General features: G+C 38.2%; 2 protein-coding genes across 4 annotated transcripts; both read right to left on the bottom strand.

Annotated features, from left to right (window-relative positions):
• Positions 1-5,678: 5,678 nt before the first annotated feature.
• Positions 5,679-9,968, bottom strand: LOC128619418 (uncharacterized). Of its 2 annotated transcripts, XM_053643597.1 has the most exons (8): positions 9,847-9,968; positions 9,432-9,734; positions 9,189-9,285; positions 8,956-9,092; positions 8,727-8,786; positions 8,351-8,462; positions 8,137-8,174; positions 5,679-7,378 (listed from the first exon to the last, which is right to left on the bottom strand). In XM_053643597.1, exons 1-7 carry the CDS (start codon positions 9,884-9,886, stop codon positions 8,141-8,143), a joined length of 783 nt encoding a protein of 260 aa, XP_053499572.1. In that variant the 5' UTR covers positions 9,887-9,968; the 3' UTR covers positions 5,679-7,378; positions 8,137-8,140. The 2 variants fall into 2 exon arrangements, with proteins under 2 accessions (XP_053499572.1, XP_053499571.1); XM_053643596.1 differs by having other exon boundaries at positions 8,956-9,285.
• Positions 9,969-14,872: 4,904 nt separating this feature from the next.
• LOC128619374 (uncharacterized) lies at positions 14,873-18,908 on the bottom strand. Of its 2 annotated transcripts, XM_053643539.1 has the most exons (7): positions 18,315-18,908; positions 17,923-18,225; positions 17,445-17,774; positions 17,224-17,325; positions 16,803-16,904; positions 16,573-16,610; positions 14,873-16,274 (listed from the first exon to the last, which is right to left on the bottom strand). In XM_053643539.1, exons 1-7 carry the CDS (start codon positions 18,352-18,354, stop codon positions 16,209-16,211), a joined length of 981 nt encoding a protein of 326 aa, XP_053499514.1. In that variant the 5' UTR covers positions 18,355-18,908; the 3' UTR covers positions 14,873-16,208. The 2 variants fall into 2 exon arrangements, with proteins under 2 accessions (XP_053499514.1, XP_053499515.1); XM_053643540.1 differs by lacking the exon at positions 16,573-16,610.
• Between the last annotated feature and the right edge of the window lie 923 nt (positions 18,909-19,831).

Raw genomic sequence — 19,831 nt, 5'->3', positions numbered from 1 at the left:
GCCTGTTTGTCATGTATGCACAAACAAATAAGTCATAAATAAGTCACTAAGTCATAAATCGGTTGAAAACTACATAGCCAGTCTGTTTTCAGTTTTTTAACAAAGGTGAAATGGCTAAAAGAAATAAAAACAACCATATAGCTAATGATAAGTAGTACATTCATATGAGTAATGATAAGTAGTGTTCAGTTTACTTAAAGAAAAAATCATAACTTTTTTTTGGCTTTTATGGCTGTGCCAGCTGAAATGGTTCCCGACCTCTGGTTTCTAACAGAAACCCTCCAAATGGAAATGGCAGGTAAAGTCAATCAGCTCTTTCTTACCAATTCACAGACATAATCCTTCATGCCTGATGACCGTGAACCAGTGCTGTCTCCCTACCTAACACCACTTACTTAACAATGGAGAGTGAAATGATGCATGTAAGGTAAGGTGAACTACGAAGTCCAGTCAAAGGAGAGAGGATCATTGTCTCTACTGCAGAGGAAAAGGTCAATCTGAATGTCAAGACCCCAGAACAGTCCCTCGATCCAGATGAGCACCACGATTATTCTCTCTCTTTAAACTCATAAAAGTACTTTATAAATGTGTCATGTTGCTCATAGTCCCACTATTTTCCAGCCTTCATTGATTCTGATGCTGCCTAAAAATGAGAACGTAGCTAAACTGAAGATTTCTTTAGTCCCCATAAAGAATCTCTTGGAGGTCATAAAATGAAAGCTACAGTACAAATGTACCCATAAATATGCACCCAGGGCTTTTCCACTGTAAAACCAACACATTTCTTCTTACCGAGTTTTCTAATAACCCTGTGGTATAAGGCATTCCCTGGTTATCCACTCACAATCCCACAATCTCCTGGGGAGATTGGCAAACTCATTTCATAGGGCCCGCAGTGTTATGATAGCTATAATCTCTCTGCCATTTTATACAACACAGATAGAATTGCCAGGAACAGAAGAAAAGATTAAGATTTCTGCTTCATATATAGATCTAGCAGAGGTTTTTAGCATAACACAAATATCTGAATTACCCCACTATATATGTCCAGTGCCTGTCTACCACATAGTGGAATTTAATCCCTTTCAATTGACAAGACCAGACCCATGAAAGATTATATCAAGAAGGATTTGGGGGTATATCAGCTCATCCAAACACAACAGGCTTCTATTTATGGAGAAGAAAGAGAGGGGTCTCATATTTTGGTACCTCAGTGCACTCGCACTGAAGTATTATGATTCGTCTCCATGGGTAGCATTAGCATTAGAACAGGTTCATGAAGGTATGTTCCCTGAAAATTGTGCTTATAGTCTTATCAGGATCCAAGAGGATGAGTGGAAGTCTACCTTCATCACTGGGTTTGGACACTATGCATACCTTATCATGCCCTATGGATTAGTCAATGCCCCAAGTGTTCCAAGCCTTCCTAAAAAAAGGTACTTCATGAAATATTTCATAAAGTTATGGCTGTATATATAGACAGCATTTTCATATAACTTTCTACACACAAAAAAACACATGAAACATGTGCACCAGAATTATCTACATATTCTGTAGAAATTTCTGCACACAAGTATGGTCTTAGAGCTCCTCCTACTGTCAGAACGTGTTAGTATTGTAAACTTTGTTGATAACAGAGCTCATTTCTTTGCAATAATCCAAAAGCCTATGGGACAATCCTATTGGGTTTTTGTCGAGGGAACCAGTGGGATGCTAACTTCCAGGTTCCGGTACAAAATGAAATTGAGGCTCTCCAGCTGCTCCTCGGTGTTCTCCGGCTGCTCCTCGGTAAGGCTCTCTGGCTGCTCCTCGGTGAGGCTCTCCAGCTACTCCATGGTGAGGCTCTCCGGCTGCTCTTCAGTGTGGTTCTCCGGCTGCTCCTCGGTAAGGCTCTCCGTCTGCTCCTCGGTGAGGCTCTCCAGCTATTCACGGTGAGGCTCTTTGGCTGCTCCTCGGTAAGGCTCTCTGGCTGCTCCTCGGTGAGGCTCTCCAGCTACTCCACGGTGAGGCTCTTCGGCTGCTCCTCGGTAAGGCTCTCCGGCTGCTTTTCAGTGTGGTTCTCCGGCTGCTCCTCGGTGAGGCTCTCCGGCTGCTCCTCGGTGAGGCTCTCCGGCTGCTCCTCGGTGAGGCTCTGCGGCTACTCCACGGTGAGGCTCTCCGGCTGTTCCTCGGTGAGGCTCTCCGTCTGTTCCTCGGTGAGGCTCTCCGGCTGCTCCTCGGTGAGGCTCTCCGGCTGCTCCTCGGTGAGGCTCTCCGGCTGTTCCTCGGTGAGGCTCTCCGGCTGCTCCTCGGTGAGGCTCTCCGGCTGCTCCTCGGTGAGGCTCTCCGGCTGCTTTTCAGTGTGGTTCTCCGGCTGCTCCTCAATAAGGCTCTCTGGCTGCTCCTCGGTGAGGCTCTCCGGCTACTCCATGGTGAGACTCTCTGGCTGCTGTGCTGTGCAGGTTGCTGTAATACAAGTTTACTTTCAGTTCAAATCTGTACATATTAACAAAGAAATATACATGTATTTTAAATAATCATTATTTCTGAACAGCATCCTTCTGAGCTTGGGTGTGCTTGAATATTCATTTAAGCTGAAATATTTCTGCTGAGAAGCTTCTGTGCTGGAAATCATGGACAAAATCCCCTAAATAAGCATAACGCTGCTCTTTTCTGCCTGCAACACACTTTTTCACTCTCCTTATGCCAGTTCTACTGAACCGTTTGGGAAGTGAAAGAACTGACATATTTTATTTACTGTAATAAACAGGAACGGTAACTTCTGTCACTATGAATATTAACAGCATTTAACCTGCAATCAAAAGCCAATGACCAGCATAGTTCCTCATATCACATAGTTTTCTTACAGTTTTCTTCTAGTTTCACAAGTCTCACAACTTTATTCTAAATGTTTCACTTTCATAACAAAATTGTTGATTCATTAAAAAATTGATAAGATTGAAAAAGCAAACCTACTTCCACATCTGAACAAGGCCACATAGAAATATTCACAGTCAGCCACCCAGTGTTCAGCTGAGACTGTGCTTTAGCTGGTGCTTGTAGGAAATTTGGCATAAAATAAGATATAAAAGTATATACATTAATGAATAAAAGATAGATAAATAATATTGAGTCAAGTGAAATCTTAATACCTAAAGACAGCTGGTTTTTGACACTAGACAGTGTGGTGGCTACGTAAGAGCACACCAGTACGAGAACGAGGAAGTTCTGACAGATGAACTGTTGAAGAGGGAAGTACCCAGACATCTCATTTTGGCTCAGCCTGTCACCAGCATTACACTACACAACACACGTGCACACACACACACACACACACACACACACACACACACACACAAGGAAATTTAGATTATTATCATTTAACACTAGTAAAAAAGAAACATTACTTTTTGCTTTTACAGAATAAAGTTTCACAGTATGTGTATTGGGCACATTATTATTATTATTATTATTATTATTAACATAAAGGCCATTGTGAACTTGGCAATGCACTTAGGTGCAAAAGAGAGGAACACCTGGAGAAAAGTGGGAAAAGTGGGCTTGTGTGTATCAACCGTCTTGGGAGGTCCAGGGTTCGCCTCGGAAGGCCCAGGGCTGATGTTTGACCATATGTCAAAGTCAGAAGAACGCATAAAATATAAAGAATAAGTTACAAGCACAAGTCTGACCCTATCAAGGGTCAGGCAAAGAGCAAAGATAGAGGAGACAGCCGACTAAAAGGAGGAACAGCTGTACCGTACAGATAAGCATTAGAATGTTTACACATCCCTGAAGAGCGAAAAGTAATAGAAATAATAATAGAAATAGCTCAAAAATAGATAAGGAACTAAATGCTAGAGAAAGATAATAGACCCCAGAGTATAACTGTCAAAAATGATGATGGACTGAAGCAAGAGATAAGGGAAATTTAGAGCAGTACTAAACTAAATCTAAGGTCTCTTGGAGATAATGGGAAATTATGTAATTGGGATACATGTGGAAGACTGTGATTGGATGTACAAGAAGTGGAACTGTGTATGATTGTTTAATGTTAGATATGGTGCCATGCCTGAAGTGTATATAAAGAACAATGTAAGCTACATTTGCTGTCTTGCTGACTGCTAATAAACCTTCTTCGTCTGAATCCAGTCTTAGTGAGTTCGGCCGCGTTATTTCTCATAAGAACAAGTCAGATAGCTTAATTGAGTTTATAGTTTAAATTTATGAGCTAGCAGGGTCAATGTAGGTTGGAGAAGCAAAAAAGCACTGCATGCTTCACGTGAATCACATGGTGTATCCTTGGTCACATTTTCCAGCAATAAAATAAATAAATAAATAAATAAAAACTCATCTTTTCCGACATAAGAAGTTGTGAAATTTCAGTACATGCATACTGCACCTATGTCTACTGCATTAGGTTTGTGGAGATGACAGGTCAGAATCAGAAATGTACATCATTTCGTATTTAATTGTATATTTTGTAAATAGTTTAACATAAGGACATGTAAATTTCTCATCGCTGAGTCTGAGTGACGAGATCTTGGTCTTTGGGTATTTTTTATGCATTGAACCTGGCCACTTCATCTCCATCCTCGCTCTGTGCATTGATAACTGTTCGAAACCTTTCACTGGAACTGAGGAGCGTTGCAAGTCAAGACTAACAGATTCATGATTTAATATCGATTTATTATCGAAATGAAGAATTCGGAAAGGATCATTTGAGTACATCGGACAAGCAATAATATAAAATAATAGCGATTAAATTAATTAATTAATTAATTAATTAATTAATTAAATTAGTTGCTGCGGCAGCAACATGGACGGAGAGCCAAAGGGCGCGCGCGTACACGAACCAGAGCGAGCATACGCTCATGGTTTGCATATGAACTATGGAGACTTTGTTTACAATGGACACGTGCATTTGTTTCAGTTCTGTCTCCTCCTTGTTTAGTCATTGGTTGTTTTTCGAGGGTGTGTATTAATTGTTACCAGCTGTGAGCATTCAAGGTAAATTACATTTGCTATTTAAACCCCACGTGTTGCTGTGCACTTTGCGCAGTATTAATTGTACTAATGGGTAAAGCGGTAACGGTTAAGTTTCCATGTCCTGTTCTCGTCTCATGCCACGATTCCAGGGTAATGTTTAGACCTCGTTTTGTGTTTGACCTTAGTTCGAGAAATAAACGTATAGACTCCATGTATGTGCTAGCTACCTAGGTGTTCCATGTCCTGTTCTAGTTTCATGTTTCATGCCTTGGTTCTAGTTTAATGTTTAGACCTCGTTTCTCATTTCACGTTTAGACCTTGTTTCATGTACGGTGACTTTGGTTGTGAATAAATACTTGAACCTCCACTTGCTTCCTTTTCGAGTCCGTAACATAACAAAAACAAAACCTCAGGCCACTGGGAATTCACTCGGTGCTCCCCATGGCTAGTCCGGGCCTGTTAGTGACAATCTTCAAAAATATTCAATGATTTTAGAACAAATTGGAACAACAACAAAAAAAATGTTTAGCTGTACAGTTTAATGTCAGTTATGCAGCTACATGGCCAAAAAACAATGACAGCAAGTGAAAATATCTTGAATATATTATTATCTTGCATTTTCTCTCATATTACAGCAAACCAAATTAATTATTAAACCTTGTGGATAATTTTTCCTAATTTTTGTCTTGAAATAGTCTTGTTATATTGGCAGATTATTGAGCACATTTTAAGTCTTTATTTCTAGACTGAAGCACAATTATCTGCCAGTAGAATTTAAAAAATGTTTTTTTTTTTAATTGTTAAAAATAAATAAATAAATAAATAAAAGAAAGAAAGAAAGAAAAAGGGTTCCAATAAGTTTAATTATTTTATATTTGGTCTGTTGTAATCTAAATAATAATAATAATAATAATAATAATAATAATAATAATAATAATAATAATAGGAAATATTAGATACATTCAACTATATTCAATGTATTTTCATGGCTAAGATGGCTTTTTTGCAGTGTAGTGGTGGTTTTATTTGCTAGACAGTGATATTGCGGTTAATACTGCCTAATTAGATAACATTAGCTACGTACTTGCTTTTCACTCAGCTCCACCTAGTCACTGCTCACCCATTCTTCAGTGCATCTACATTGCTTTCTGTTTCATGCTGCTTACAGAGATGAGGCGAATGATAAGCAATAGTATTGCAAGTCTGGTGGGCTCATGATTTATTAATCAATCAAGTTTGACTATATGGACCAAACTAAATTTACAGGAAGTGCAAGAAGTCAGTTGGTGGCATCACAAGTAAAAAAAAAAGAAAGAAAAGAAGAAGAAAGAAGGAAAGAAAAAAAAAGCAGGCCAAATCAGTCACAACACACAGGCTGCCTATCCGGGCCTGAGAACAGGACATAAACCTATTTTTCTTTGTGTGTAGAAAACGGTGGATGTTCCAGTCTGAGGACAGCTCTCTATTTAACCCTCATGTTTTGTTCATGCTTGGTTGTCTTTTGACATTTCTTTAGATTTCATAGCAATACACTTGGAACATCTTTTATAATGTTCATGTCAGTGATTTGAGGATTGTCCTAATGCAAGATTAATACAAGTAAATTGAACTTATAGTTTTAGGAAGACAGTCTTCCCTCTGCGGTGTGTGGAGATAAACACACATAAAATTGAAACAGAAAAAGTACAGGAACGGGAAAGAGAATTTCATCACACATGTCATCATCACATATACCTTTTTTATTATCATTTCTTCATTGTTTAGAATATTGCTGTACTTTTCTTTTTTTTTCTTCTTTTTTTAAAAAAACCCCATAAACAACATAATTGAAACAGAAAAAGTTCAATGTGTCAAATGTGATTACAGCACTAAATAGATTCCCCATTATCATCTTGGTCAGAGGAGGTTAGAGGCAGGTTCATATTTAGGCTGTAATAAACTTGTTGCATAACCTCAGGTCATGGTCCTGAAAATGCGTTCATTTTGACCCAGGGAATCCAGGGCTTTAAAATGTTGCACGCACAAGTAAAAAAAAATGATGACCATAAACATCCAAATTAGGCCCAAATTTGACCCGATGTTAGTGCTAGAACATTGGAAGCACTTGGCCCAAATTTGGTCAGGATGTTTCTTAGACCCTCCCCAATCAGTGTACCAAATTTCACAACATTTACCAGACGGTTCTATGGGCTTCCATAGACACCCTAGCCAGAAGAAGAAGAACAAGAAGTTTCATTTATATAGCACCTTTCTCAAACTTTACATTTCATAAAAGCAATTTAGCAAAGCAGATAAAAAAAAAAATTAATTAAAAACAACACTTATATAAAGAATGGTTAGCAGTCCTCCAGAAGCTGCAGATGTTACCAAACTGTCACTGATTGTGATCAGTACGGTTTTGCAGGTCACAGTCCTGTAAAGAATGTGAACACAGACACACCACAGAAGTTACAGTTACAGGAGTTACAGCAGGCCACTATGAGGCGGCTCAGATCATTAAAGACAACAGAGTTCAACAGCTCAAATGGGAAGTCCTAGGATCAGAACAGATTGAACTTCCTCACCATGGATGAGGGCTAAGAATGCATTTAGGATTCAGACAAATGAAAAAACGATGTGATTGGCTGTAAGATTTCTGTGAGATTTTATTTACCATTTCTAGGATTTTATTGACATTACTAGGCTTTTTTTCCTCTTTTGGCTGCTCCCATTTTTTCAGGGTTGGCAAAACGGATCACCTGTCAGCATGTTGATTGATGCCCTTCCCGACACAAACCTCCCCATTTTCTGGCCTTGGGACCAGCACTGAGAGTGCACTGACTCGTGCAACCCTCCAGTGGCTGGGGTTATTCCCTGACCTGGAATCGAACCCGGGTCGGAGCGATGAGAGTGCCACATGCTAGCCACTTGTCCACCAGGGAACCGTTAATGTTAATGATATTATCAGAAAATAATCACCTTCAGGGTGGTAACAGTAACTCCACTTCATGTCATGCAATATTGCACCATGCCATTGTTGATTATTTCCATATTAAAGAATGTCTCCTAGTTTTTACTCCTTATGTATTTATCCTCTAAAAACCAGCAATGCACTTATAACAATAGTGCATACACAGTTACTTGGGCAAATTCCAACATTCGCACATGTTGACATGAGATACAATTACTCACTTGTTTATTCTGTTTCCTCTTGGACAAACGAGCTGAAACTGTAATCGTACACAAAAGAGGCACCATTTAAAAAAAAAAAATATATATATATATATATATATATATATATATATATATATATATATATATATATATATATATATATATATATATATATATATATATATATATATACTGTATACTATATACAGAGAGAAGATTATACTAACACTACCTTGTATTGCCATGTGTTCTCCTGTGTCTCAGTTTGTAGATGATCATCAGTGCAAATCCTCCAGTCAGCAGCAGAGCCACAAAGACACAAACACTGATGATGGCAGAGGAACCTGGGGACAGAAACAGAAACAATGCAGAACAGGAACAGACCAAACACATCATCTTCATACACAACCATAAACACATATTCTGTAGTTCCTGCTGTTTTTGAATGTCTCTGTGCTGGTTAAATGATGCCATCTTCAAACCTGCAGCATCCTGGTACCAAACTTAGCTCAAACCAAGAACCTTCCTGACTGTAACACACTGATCCAGTACACATTTAACATGAATACAGCATGAAAGAGATTTAGGTATAATTAGTGAGTTCTTACTGGAATATACTGCACCAGATGGGTTTTCTCGCGGTGCTGGTGATGCTGTTATATAGGATCCTGTTGTTTAAAATATAAAACAACAAAAATCCACGATATATTACTTGTTATATTGAATAACATAAAAACTGCATGGATGGGGCAAGGCTCATGCTGTCTGTGTGAGTGAGAATTCTTCAATTCTTCTTCAACATTGAGTTTAAATATGACAAAAAAAATAAAGTTTCACCTGTTACATGCAGCTGAATCTCTGCAAAGTAGGAGTAATACCTGATTGTCCCTCCTCCATTCCACACTCCAAATAAATAAAATATTCCATCAGCTTCTTTCACATCGCTGAGGCTCACACTGAGAACTTTAGCACTTCTGTCATCAGAAATGGAGAATCTGCCGTTCTCATCTATTGTTTGAGTGTCAATAATGGCTTTGACATAAGCCTCATCATCCAGTGTGATGACATACTTGTTGTTTTTTGCATACTCCCCTGGATAGTTACAGGTGATAGTTATATTCTGCCCAAGATTAGCATTCATTATTTTTGGCGCCCCATAAGATGCATCTGTTAATTATACAAACAAGAAAACAAATAAATTACAATTTATAAGCTCAACAGATCTCTAATACCATATTACTGCTTTAACAATGCCTTTGATGGGCAAAAAGGTATCAGATTTAATATGTGAATGACGTTAAATATTTCTGTACCATTACGAACTTTAAGGTTCACGGTGGAGTTGCTCTGATCTTCCACTCCAATTCTGTACGTTCCAGCATCCTGTGGCTTCAGCTTTCTGATCAACACTAAGAAAGAACCTCCTGTGTTTCTATACAGCAAGAATCTTTTGTACTGAACATGGATACTTTGGCTGTGGAAACGTATGATATCAACGCAATCAGTTTGTGACATTTTACAAATATATTTAGTATGGTTTGAATTCCATTGTAGATCAGAGATTATAATGACGCTTCCTCCTGAGAAGCCAGTCACATCAGTGCAGTCTACTGGACCTGTCAATCAAAAGAAAATCTCCCTCATGTCTGTAACATCACTGAGCTTTCAATATTCTCACAATCCTGGATAAATAACTTCACATGCAATTATTTAAGAAGAATATCTGACCTGAGAAAAGGTAGAGCGTGACAAGGAGGAGGATCTTCATCCTGGAATGAAAGTCAGCTTCACTTCACTTCTACTCCTTTGCTTCTGTTAAAATTCACTCTGTCTATCCTACTGAGGAACGTTCTCCTGATCCTCGCTTCTACTTTGTGAGCCAATATCTTTTGTGCTTTTATAATTCTGTCTTGTTAAGTAATTTCCTGTTTGGTCACAATGCTGTATTCATCAGCGATTCAGCTCTGAATGAAACCGATCCAAAGTTACTTACTGACATACTGTTCATGTCATTAAAAATCGATTTATATTTGAATCTATTTGATAATTACATAACAGTATGTTTGGAACGGTTAGAGAGTTTCTTTACATTCTGAAAGAGACAGGGCAAGAGAATTTCATTTGAAAATTCATTCATTTTCAGTAAACAATTGAGTTTCAGTAGGCTCTGCCGGTTAGGGCTGTGGTGGATCCTGAGCTTATCCTCTGAACACTGTGTGTGAGGCAGGAATACACCCTGAATGGTATACCAGTCCAGCTCAGAGCACCGTGCACACACTTTCACAGACTCATTCACACCTAGGAGCAATTTAGCATAGGTAATTCAACTGTCGGCATGTTTTTGGGAAGAAAATCCCAAGGAAATCCACTGGAACATGCACAGAAGCGCCACACAAAGAGTAACACACACTCAGGATTGAACCAGGAACCATGGAGCTGTGAGACGGCAACACTACCCACAGCAAAACATTTTTCTTTACATAAGTTTGTAAAACACTATAGGAAGGTGTTTTGATTGGAAAAATCTCAACAGAATTTTCAAATTGTAGCTGTTTGGGGAAAAAATGGCAAGGTTTAGCATATTTGGCTTCTTTTTGTAGCTTTAATTTATATGTTGAAAAATTTCAAGTAAACATTATGCCTAACTGAAGTGTCCTGGCCTACCGGCTGCCTTTGTCTACTATAAAAATGTCAGCAGATTTAGAGGAAGAAGTGCAGAAAGCATATTCAGCGCTTTAGTGAACCACTGAGTTTCGGTCATATTTAATCATAAATACTGATTATTAAAGAGTGTTGTCCCTGTTGCATAAAGAAAGAAAGCAAGCAAGAAAGAAAATAGTCAAACTGCTGAGGTAATACATTGACCACCTTTGCCCATCTCAGCCCTAAATATTTGAACCTGTTTAAGGTAATAAAATAAATTAATCCTCTACTTGTTGCTTTTCCTACAGTCTCTTCTGTACCAGCCCTTCTGAAATCAACAAATATGTCACAGTCAAAGTCCCTGAAATCCCATTTCCCCCCATATCCCCCCATTCTGATGTTTGATATGAACGAATAAGCAGGTGCACATGTGTTCCTAATAAAGTGGCCAATGTGTGTACATGTACAGTATATCAGGCCAGTTTAAAGATCCACTGGCTTTTCTTTTCTTTTCTTTTCTTTTCTGACTGAATCAAAAGCACCACACTATATGTTAACTATATGTATATAAAGCATGTGGAAAAAAACCCCCAAAACACTAGTCCTATACACTTTGTAAATGCAATTAAAATTAAGGAAACACAATGCTGTGCTTGTTGTGTAATTGCCAAGATGCATCTGAAGACGGCAATACATTTCATTACAGCTGAGTGAATGGCTGTCTTCAAATGATGAAGTACTCTTCAACAAGTACTTAAATTAGAACTGGGGGGGGGGGGGGGGTTTATAACAGTGTCATTGTCTTGTGTGAGTTCCATAATGTACTAACCTCCATAACAGAGTTTTAAACTGGTGATACACTCAGTGCCTGACCTAGTGAACCATTGAGGATGTGTTTATTGATAGGAGTGTTTGTAAATCACTCTGGAAAAGGGTGTCTGCCAAAATCTGTAAATGTAAAAATGTAGTGAAAGTGAGTTCATTGGTGAAGATTATGAGGAAGTTCAGGGTAGTTATGAAGAGCCGGAGAAGAGGCAGTGAAAGTGACCAAAGCAGTAATGCAGATCCAATGTAGTGGAAAACTAACCTCAAGATGCTATGCATCACCAAGAAGGAGTGCAATGTGGGTTTGTGCATCAATCAAACCAAGAAATGTTTTTATCTTTATAATAATACACTAATGACCTTTGACTCTGTGTCTATTTTCTAACCCCAAAGATACTTTATTTTAATGGTTTATAACGTGCTCAAACCTGCACTTTGTTAAATCTGCACAATGCTGCTATTTGCACTTCTGGTAGATGCTACACTGCATTTCGTTGCTGAGCGCCTGTACTGTGCAATGACAATAAAGTTGTATCTATCAAGTTCTCAAATCAATGAATGTCTCTAAGTGCAGGGGTACAACGGTGCTACAGGATTCTGAATCCTGGATTTTGTTCCTGAAAGGAGAAAGGCAAAACTTCACAAAGAGAGAGAGAGAGAGAGAAAGAGGCAGATTGGCAAATAAATAAATAACTAGTAATCAATGACACAGAAAAGATGGTCTTGAGAAAGAAATAAAGAGAAGTGAACAAGCATAGACATATATTGTATCTTGAATGTTTCAGAATACTTCTCCAGCAAAAGACCCCATGGTGAGAATATTATTGTGCGATGATTTATGTTTGTTTTCTAATTTTTGTATAGCAAACTCTTCCACCCAATCTGTAATATAATATAATATATAGCAGAAATTATTGCAAATCTGTAATCCTAAAAAAGCGAACAACTGGTATATATTAAAGGAAACTACATAAATGTAACTTATAATGACGTCAGTGGAATTCATCCACTCACAGGTTTTAGGCTATTATTTCATGCAGCAGATGTAATCAATATTTCAGTAAAACATATATAAAGAAGAGTGAAATATGCGTCTATAAAAAAAACCCTAAACACCACTATAAAGTGCTTTTTGTCACGATCTCGCCAGCAGATGGCGCTGCGGTGGCGACGTGCACGGAGAGCCAGAGGGCGCGTGCGTGCACGAGCCAGAGCGAGGAACCATGGAGACTTTGTTTACAATGGACGCGTGCGTTTGTTTCTGTTTTGCCTCCTCCTTGTTTAGTCATTGGTTGTTGTTCGAGGGTGTGTATTAATTGTTACCAGCTGTTGGCGTTTAAGGTAAATTGCATTTGTTATTTAAACCCCTCGCGTTGCTGTGCACTTCACGCAGTATTAAATGTGTAAATGTGCCACTCGGTAGTGTTTCCATACCCTGTTCTAGTTTCATGTTTCATGCCTCGGGTCTAGTTAAATGTGTAAATGTGTAAATGTGTAATTGTGCTAAACGGTAGCATTTCCATGTCCTGTTCTAGTTTCATGTTGCCTGCCTCGGTTCTAGTTAAATGATAGACCCCATGTATGTGTTTGTCACCTTCATGCTAAGCGGTCTTGCTCTCGTGTCCTGTGTAATGATCGGCTATGATGATGTCATGTGGGGTCAAGGGGCGTGGTCGCCACCCTGCTCTCTCTCTCTCTCTCTCTCTCTCTGTGACCTCCTCTCTAAAGACATTAACCCTTTCAATTTTATGATGTGTGAAATATTTTTCTTATTTTCAATGATTCACTCATTTAAGATTTGTTCAATCTGATTTTTTTTTTTGCTTACTCATTGTCTCATGATGTTTGTGGGGTTCTATCCTTGATTATGTTTTTTTTTTTTCCAAGAAGTTTTATCTTTTGTCTTGTGTTTTTCTGTCATGTTTTTCTCTTATGTTTTCCTTATTAGCCTTGGGTATGTTGTTTCCACGTACATATGAGTATAAAAGCCAACTGCATCCAACTTATGTTTAGACTATGAAACAATGTGCCCAGGCTGTCTTTCTATACATAATAAACCATCTCTTTGACTATACCCTGGCTCTTGGTCTCCTGATTCTTCAAGCATCTTCCTTCTGGTGAAGCTGCAACATTTTGATCATCCAGATCAAATAATTGTTCAATCATTTGAAGGTTCAAAAGAGACCAAATACAAGGAATGACAAAGGTCATGTTACTGCTATTGGTTTTGAAGGGGAAAAAAAGCTTAAATTGCTACTGTACTCTCTGGGAGGCGAAAGAGCTGACCCAACAGATCTGATATACTGAAAGGAAGCAGAATTCCCATGACTATGGATAATAATAATATTTTATTGCAAAATTTACTAAAAGCCTATGGTCAGCATAGTTTCTAACTTTAAAGTTGCTGCCAGTCATCCAAAACTGAAAGTATTAACTTATTCCTTTCTTCTAGTTTTTCATTTTTATTACAAAAATGATGATAAAAGCAAAACAGCTTCCACATTTGATCAAGGTTCAGGTCAGTCATTTCATATAGGAATTCATAGTCAGCCACCATGTTCAGCTAAGGCCCACCTACTTTAGCTGGGTTGTGTTGCTTCATACAGTATTAAGCACATTAATGTCCTTGCTCCGAGGTTATCCGAGGTTGCTGGCATAAACTTATTTGTTTCTGGCAAACAAATACATCGATCTCTTGTATTTATTCATCCCATTGCATAAGAAACTGTGAAATTTCAGCACATGCAGATGTCTACGTCTACTGTAATAAATAGCATAAGGTTTGAGATGATCATGGCTGATCCATATATATTTTAACATAATTCTTAGGCAGAGGTGAACCTAGATTTTGACAGATTTATGTTGCTATTATGTCTTCATATTACTCAGAGATACTGCTGTGACCCTTTACGTCCATAGAGAAATCACAGTAGACACGTGGTTCGAAGACTTCATTTCTTTATTGAAAACAATTATAAAAACATAGAAAAATGAATAAAGAAATGGGCTATGCTACAATTGCTGAACATGGTCACAAAACTGGGGAATCAAAGATCAGATTCTTCTCCATCAAAAAAACCTTTATAAATGTATACAGTACTTCTAAATAAACTGTTTTCATGCATATTTTTTTTCTTGCATCTGAGGGCTAATTAAAATGTGGGCTTAAAAAATGTGAAAATTGGACAAAAGATTGGACATTGTATTTATCATAAAACTTGCCTTGGGTGTTATCATTATTTGTGTTATCGGGTGTTATCACTGTTAGCACTAACAGACTGATAAAATATCAAACTTTTTGCCTATCTAACAGGAGACTAGGCTAGTTTGGAGTCGTAAGCTAAGGCGAGGTACAACTAAGCTATCATTGTATGTGTTTAGCTGCTACAGTGCAATGCAAAGTACATTAGCTGTCCTTATGCTCTGCTCATATCATGTTCATGTAAACTGGAACTCCTATAGACATTTACACACCCTGTTTTCCTTTTCAGCATGAGAGGATGTTAGTGTTTCAGTTTCAACCCCTTTACTGGTAAAAATAAATATATAAAATAAATCAGCATTTTTTAATTAAGGCCAAGAAACAACTGTTTTTCACAAAATAGTCCCTGACCCCAAAGCTCTTCTATACAGTATAAAAATAGTTTTCATTTGAACAAATGTTCTCTTTAGATAAAACAAGGTATTTAGATCAAATAAGAAGGGACAGGCTCCACTTACAGCGCTGAGAAAAATGAATGCTGTGTTTAAAGGACAGGAAGTGTGTTTTTATTGATTTAGAGAATTTCACTGACATATAACAGAAATACACAATTAGATATAGACAGTTATTTCGAATATAGCTCTCCTTCTTAAGCCTCAACAGCGTAATTAAAACAGAATGTACCATGTGTTGAACGAGATCACAGCACTAGATAGGTTCATATTTAAACTGTAATAAAGTAACTCCTATAACAGATCAGCATAAAGCACAGTAATGTCATGATATAAAATGGATAACTAGTTAAGAAACAATTAATTAAGTAATCATTACAACAACAACAACAACAACAACAACAATAATAATAATAATAATAATAATAATAACATCATGTATCAGTCATTATACATCGATACTGTTTCATTTATATAGATAATAAGTTTCATAACACCTTGCTCACAATCATCACTTTATATTTAACTAAACAAATGTAAAAACTACAAGAAACAAAGAGAGTGATAGAGAGAGAGACAGAGCGCGTGCGAGAGAGAAGGAGAGCAAGGGAGAGAGAAAGAAAGACAGAGAACGAGAGAGAGGGAGAAAGAGAGCAAGAGAGAGAGACACAGAGAAAGAGAGAGACAGAGAGACAGACAGCAATAGAGAGAGAGAGAAAGACAGAGAGACAGAGAGAGAGAGAGGGAAAGACAGAGAGAGAGAGAGAGAAACTGGCTAGCAGTCCTCCAGAAACTGCACCTGATCAAACTGGCATGGATTTATGATCAGCATTCTTTTTTAGGTTACAGTCCTATAAAGAGCTGAAGAGAGACACACTACAGCATTGGGAGTTGAGGCACTACGAGGCAGCTCAGAACATTAAGAATAACAGCTCAACAGTCTGATTGGTTTGTGTCCTGGTGCAGATTCATATTGAGCTCATTCTGAAATTTTCGTACAAATTAGCTGAATCGGTGTTATGATCAGAAGTAACCTGAAAGCAGAAAAATAAAGATAATTGTCACTCTAATCCTCTCACAGTATTGCATTCAGTGTTCAGTTTAACATTATCATGTGTTTGATATGAATGAGATTTCCCTAATTACATTCACAATAATTCTGTTTCAATAGATTACATTATAGAATTATATCATATTCCATAAACAAGTCATAAATAATGCTACACAGTAACTTGAGGAAACTCTCTCTCTCTCTCTCTCTCTCTCTCTCTCTCTTACACACACACACACACACACACACACACACACATGGACATGGACACACTTACTCACTGGTTTATTGTCTTTACACTTGGATGAAGGTGTATAATCTGTAATTGTACACAAAAGACATAACACTCTCAATCACTCTGTGTGTGTGTGTGTGCATGCACGTGTGTGTGTGTGTGTGTCTGCGTGCGTGCGTGTCTGTGTGTGTGTGTGTGTGTGTGTCTGCGTGCGTGCGTGTCTGTGTGTGTGTGTGTGTGTGTGTGTGTGTGTGTGTGTGTGTGTGTGAAATGTACCTTGTGTTCTCTTGTGTCTCAGTTTGTAGATCATCAGTGCAAATCCTCCAATCAGCAGCAGAGCCACACAGACACACACACCGATGATGATGGCAGAGGAACCTGGAGACAGAAACAGAGACATTACAGACCAACCAGGAACAGACCAAACACACCATCTTCATACATGACCATAACACATATTCTGTAGTGTGTGTGTGTGTGTGTGTGTGTGTGTGTGTGTGTGTGTGTGTGTGTGCAGTAGAGCTGCTGGTCTGTTCCTGGTCCTTTTTGTATGTCTCTGTGCTGGTCTAATGATGTAAAGTTGCAGAAAAGGACAGTAGAACCTGCAACATCCTGGTACCGAACTCCTCTGCCTGTAACACTTTATACATGAATACAGAATGAAAGAATGAGTTATGTATAGAGAGTGAGTTCTTACTGAAACACACTGCAAATGGAGTTTCTGTCAGTGCTGCTGAGGTCGTCATGTCGGTGCCTGTTGTTGTTGTTGGTTGAATGCTTGTGCTCAATCCTATTGTACCTAAAATATAAAATTGCACAAATCTTGGACACATTAGCTGTTATACACACAGGTGTAGTTCTAGTGAGAATTAATTGTCTAGACGTTTATTTTCAAAATGACAAAAATAAAAGTTTCACCTGTTACATGCAGCTGAATATCTGTAAAGTAAGAGTAATATCCGACTGACCCATCTTTGTTCCACACTCCAAAAATATAAAATACTCCATCAGCTTCTCTCACATCGCTGAGGTTCACTCTGAGAACTTTAGCACTTTTGTCATCAGAAATGGAGAATCTTCCGTTCTGAAATTTTTTGTCAGTATCAAGAACGTTTTGAATATTCATGTCGTCATCCAGTTTGGTGACATACTTGATGTTTCTTTCATACTCCCCTGGATAGTTACATGTGATGGTGATATTCTGCCCAACATAAGCTGTCTTTAATTTTGTCCCAGCACAACAAGAATCTGTCAATTATACAAACAGGACAATAAATAAATGACAGTTGATAAGCTTTATAGATGTGTAATACCTTATTATTGTTTTGACTTTGTGTACATGCTAAAAAATATTTCATAGTTATTACTAGCACAACAAGGTTAAATATTTAATCACCATTAACAACTTTTAGGTTCACCGTGGCGTTGCTCTGATTCTCCAATCCAAATCTGTATGTTCCAGCATCCTGTGGCTTCAGCTTTCTGATCAGTACTAGGAATAAGTTATTTGTGTTTGAATACAATTTAAATCTTCCTTCTTGTGTTTGGTGGCGTTTGGTCTCAGCACGTATTATATCAATGCAGTCGTTTTCTTTCACCTTACAGATATATTTACTATTGCTTGTGTACCAGTTGATATTAGATATCATAGTGACACTTCCTCCTGAGTAACCAATCACATCAGAGCAGTCTACTGGACCTGTCAATCAACAGAAAATCTCACTCATTTATATAGTTCACTCATCACATGCAGTTACTAAAGGAGAATAAGTTAGGAGAATATCTGACCTGAGATAAGGTAGAGGATGAAGATGAGGAGGATCTTCATCCTGGAATGAAATTCAGCGTCACGTCACTTCTACTCCTTTACTTCTATTGAAATGTGCTCTGTCTATCTCAAGAAGGAAAGTTCTACTGATTCTCTATTTGCAGTCTGCTGTCTTTCAGCTTTATCAATTCTGTCATTTCCTCTTTTCTCACAGTGCTGTATTCGTCAGTGATGCAGATCTGCATGAGCACCTCCCAGAGTTCTTTCGGACATACTGTTTACTTTGTTAAATTGATGTATTTGTTCACTTGTTGCCCTTTTTTTGGTTGTTTTTTCAGTTACATTACATTGCAGCATTTGGCAGACACCCTTATAAAGAGTGACTTACAATTATCTCATTTATACAGATGAGCAGTTGAGGGCTAAGCGCTTTGCTCAAGGGCCGAACAGTGGCAGTTTGGCAGTGCTGGGATTTGAACTCTCAACCTTCTGAGCAGAAATCCACCGTCTTAACCGCTGAGCTACCACTTCCCTGGTAGGGCAGCTCAGGTCTTTGTAGATACCTTTTTTTGTTATGTAAGTTAATGTCCAGAGGTTTATAAGTACTCATTGCAGTGACGCTCTTAAACACTAAGATCTGCCTGGTTTTATTTTTATTATTATTATTAGTATTATTATTTATTTATTTATTTATTTATTTATTTATTTATTTATTTATTTATCTATCTATCTATCTATCTATCTATCTATCAATCAATCAATCAATCAATCAATCAATCAATCAATCAATCAATCAATTAATTAATTAATTAATAAGGAATGATACGGAAATTAGAGGAAGGAAAGAACCACAAGGTTCCGCAAGAACCGCAAGTTTTATTTCCCTGATTTCCTTTAAACTCTGGAATGCTGTCTGTGATTATATCATTCAGTAGGACGTCACTGTTGGTGGGAGTAAAATCTGGTGTTCATTTTTCTCTCACTTGTAAAAAGGATTTAGTGTAAAATCCCATTACAGTTAATCTATAGAGGCACAACTCTAAATTACACACTGCTTGTAAAGTTGAGAGTGCTGGCTCTGACTGAGACCTGGATCCATACTGAGAACACTGCCACATCCGCTGGCCTAGCCTCCAACTTCAACTTCCCAACTACCTCACGTCCCAACAGACGAGGGGGTGGTACAGGTTTGCTTCTCTCCAAAACATGGAAATTTACCTGCCTTTCTCCCTCTTGCTCCTATACTTCCTTTGAATTTCATGCTGTTACAGTCACTGACTGTATGATGAACTGCACCAGCAACCCACAAAGCTGGCAAACAGCTCAACCTCATCCTCACACGTAATCGCAGCACACACAATCTTCTCATTACTCCTCTCCACACCTCTGACCATTCCTTTATCCAGGTCTCTATTTCTCTCCCCTCACCCCCTGTGTAACAACCCACACAACCCGAGCTCAATTTTGCAGTTTGCACAGGCAGCAAGCAGCAAGCCATTTGAACAGGAAGCGAGCAGCAAGCGGTTTGAACAAGAAT

The sequence above is a fragment of the Ictalurus furcatus genome, chromosome 15, assembly GCF_023375685.1.
Source record: "Ictalurus furcatus strain D&B chromosome 15, Billie_1.0, whole genome shotgun sequence".
NCBI lineage: Eukaryota > Metazoa > Chordata > Actinopteri > Siluriformes > Ictaluridae > Ictalurus > Ictalurus furcatus.
This window is presented reverse-complemented; position numbering and strand designations above follow the sequence as displayed.

Coding starts and splice junctions, on each gene's coding strand:
- LOC128619418 (XM_053643596.1), bottom strand. CDS start 9,886: ATGAAGATCCTCCTCCTTGTCACGCTCTACCTTTTCTCAG. Junction 9,735..9,846: donor CACGCTCTACCTTTTCTCAG/GTCAGATATTCT, acceptor TTTGATTGACAG/GTCCAGTAGACTGCACTGAT. Junction 9,286..9,431: donor GAACCTTAAAGTTCGTAATG/GTACAGAAATAT, acceptor TATAATTAACAG/ATGCATCTTATGGGGCGCCA.
- LOC128619374 (XM_053643539.1), bottom strand. CDS start 18,354: ATGAAGATCCTCCTCATCTTCATCCTCTACCTTATCTCAG. Junction 16,611..16,802: donor GAGACACAAGAGAACACAAG/GTACATTTCACA, acceptor GTACAATTACAG/ATTATACACCTTCATCCAAG. Junction 16,275..16,572: donor AGTGTAAAGACAATAAACCA/GTGAGTAAGTGT, acceptor TTCTGCTTTCAG/GTTACTTCTGATCATAACAC.